The 2,060-nt window shown below is 34.2% G+C and overlaps 1 protein-coding gene across 1 annotated transcript; it reads left to right on the forward strand.

Moving 5' to 3' along the window:
- Positions 1 to 270: 270 nt before the first annotated feature.
- LOC111897568 (transcription factor bHLH93) lies at positions 271 to 1,792 on the forward strand. The gene is made up of 4 exons (XM_023893522.3): positions 271 to 935; positions 1,011 to 1,181; positions 1,270 to 1,437; positions 1,538 to 1,792. Exons 1-4 carry the CDS (start codon positions 432 to 434, stop codon positions 1,622 to 1,624), a joined length of 930 nt encoding a protein of 309 aa, XP_023749290.1. The 5' UTR covers positions 271 to 431; the 3' UTR covers positions 1,625 to 1,792.
- Positions 1,793 to 2,060: the final 268 nt, after the last annotated feature.

Consider the following 2,060-nt stretch of genomic DNA (forward strand, 5'->3'; position numbering starts at 1 on the left):
TTAATTTAATATTGTCCATACAAACACTTTTCTTAGACAAAAATTATTTATTTATATAATATATCCCAACATTGTTTAATGAGAAAATAAAATACAATTCTTAAGACAAATGAATAGCATTCAGCATCTTCAGTGTTCACCATCACTTTTTATGTAGGGAATTGCACCTATATCTCCTCTTAACTTATATCCATACTCATGCTTTCACAACAGAAAAATCCGACAGTGACTTGGATCATAATCACATGTACATCCACAATATAAAATGAAGATATTATATAATCAGCAAGGAATGGGACCCAAACATTCCATTGGTACCATAATTTAGTTTACTATCACACACTAAACATATCGCAGATGCACTTGTTATATAATAACTCTAAACCACTTGCTTCTTCAATGAACACCCTTCCATACTTTCAGTTTGAAAGATGCTCCAACCAAGCAGTCAACAAGGTCTCCTGCAAGATCTCTTGCCTCCAACCACAGAAACCTGGCCCATATTTCCAAATCCTCAAGAACTCGGCACCATGGACACTCAACTATTTCCCATTCAAGAAGATGACTTACTACTTTTCACTTCGTCTTCATCATACTTGCAGCTCATCTCCTCCTCAATGCAACCCACTTTCCAATCACATTACGCGGATGAATCAACCTACTGTTTTGATACATTCACACAAGATAAGGGTTTCATGGTACCATTGATGGTAGAAGAAGAAGATGATGATGGTGATGGTGATGGTGATCAGAATGCTGTTTGTCATGATCAAATCCCAACCGCTTTCACCATGGGATCGAATGGGGAAAAGAAGGGCAAGTCCAAGAAAATTGAAGGACAACCTTCCAAGAATTTAATGGCGGAAAGAAGGAGGCGAAAACGGTTGAATGATCGGCTTTCTATGCTTCGATCAGTTGTTCCTAAAATAAGCAAGGTATAAACAGCAATACCCATGATCTAAAATTTCTTGTTTTTTCTTTAAACGTTTTCTTTTTCTTGAAATAAACAGATGGATAGGACATCGATTCTTGGGGATACAATAGATTATATGAAAGAACTTCTGGAAAAAATTCATAAGTTGAAAGAACAAGATATTGAATCAGATGGGGATCAGTTGAAACTGATGGGTAGGTTTAAAGAATTCAATATGAAGGAATCACAAGTAAGGAATCCACCGAAGGTAATATTATTATTATTCTGATTCTACCATATCTTTGATCTCTAACACAAACACACAGAAACTGATTTTTTTCAAAAAAGTTATACAGTTTGATGTAGAGAGGGGAAATATCGATACCCAGATCCATATTTGTTGCTCAACGAAGCCTGGATTGTTGTTATCGACAGTGAACACACTTGAAGCACTAGGCCTCGACATTCAAGAATGTGTTATCAGTTGTTTCAATGATTTTTTCCTTGAAGCTTCCTGTTCTGAGGTATTTTCATTTAAATCAGCATTAGTAGATGATTACATGCATGAATCTATACATACATATATACATCCATGAATTTCCAAATTTTTTAACTAAAACTCAGGTACCGGAGCATCGATCCATGATAACTTGTGAAGAAATGAAGCAAATCTTATTCAGAAATGCGGGTTATGGAGGAAGATGTCTGTAAAGATGAAAACTTTTATAAGACTTTAAGCATGTAAAAGGGTTAGGAGATGATGGATTGTTAATTGATTGAATTCTTTTGCGGATCTCCAGATTTTTTTTATTGTTATTTGTGACAAAGGTGTTATGCTTTTTAGTATCATAATGAATCATTGTTAAATCCGTTGTCCAATCTCATCAGCATCAAGTGCTTTAGCTTTGTAATAATACAAGAAAGACAATTATTCCTTCATTGATTATAACGTAAAGGTAAAGTACAGAAAGATGCAGACAATTCAACACGAAAACAATATTGTTATGTGATTTCATAATATAAGAGCAAAAATGTACTTGTGGTCCCTACCCATGAGGAAAAGGAATGTTGTCAGATTATTTTATGCTCATGTTTTCTATATATGTGAGGATTTGTAAAAATATAAATAAGTGTATATATGACAACA

This window comes from Lactuca sativa, chromosome 4 (assembly GCF_002870075.4).
Source record: "Lactuca sativa cultivar Salinas chromosome 4, Lsat_Salinas_v11, whole genome shotgun sequence".
NCBI lineage: Eukaryota > Viridiplantae > Streptophyta > Magnoliopsida > Asterales > Asteraceae > Lactuca > Lactuca sativa.

What these genes read in the sequence shown, in the direction of transcription:
- LOC111897568 (XM_023893522.3), top strand. Translation starts at nt 432, where the DNA reads ATGCTCCAACCAAGCAGTCAACAAGGTCTCCTGCAAGATCTCTTGCCT. An exon ending in TTGTTCCTAAAATAAGCAAG is followed by an intron (nt 936 to 1,010) that starts GTATAAACAGCA and finishes TGAAATAAACAG; the next exon opens with ATGGATAGGACATCGATTCT. An exon ending in AAGTAAGGAATCCACCGAAG is followed by an intron (nt 1,182 to 1,269) that starts GTAATATTATTA and finishes AAAGTTATACAG; the next exon opens with TTTGATGTAGAGAGGGGAAA.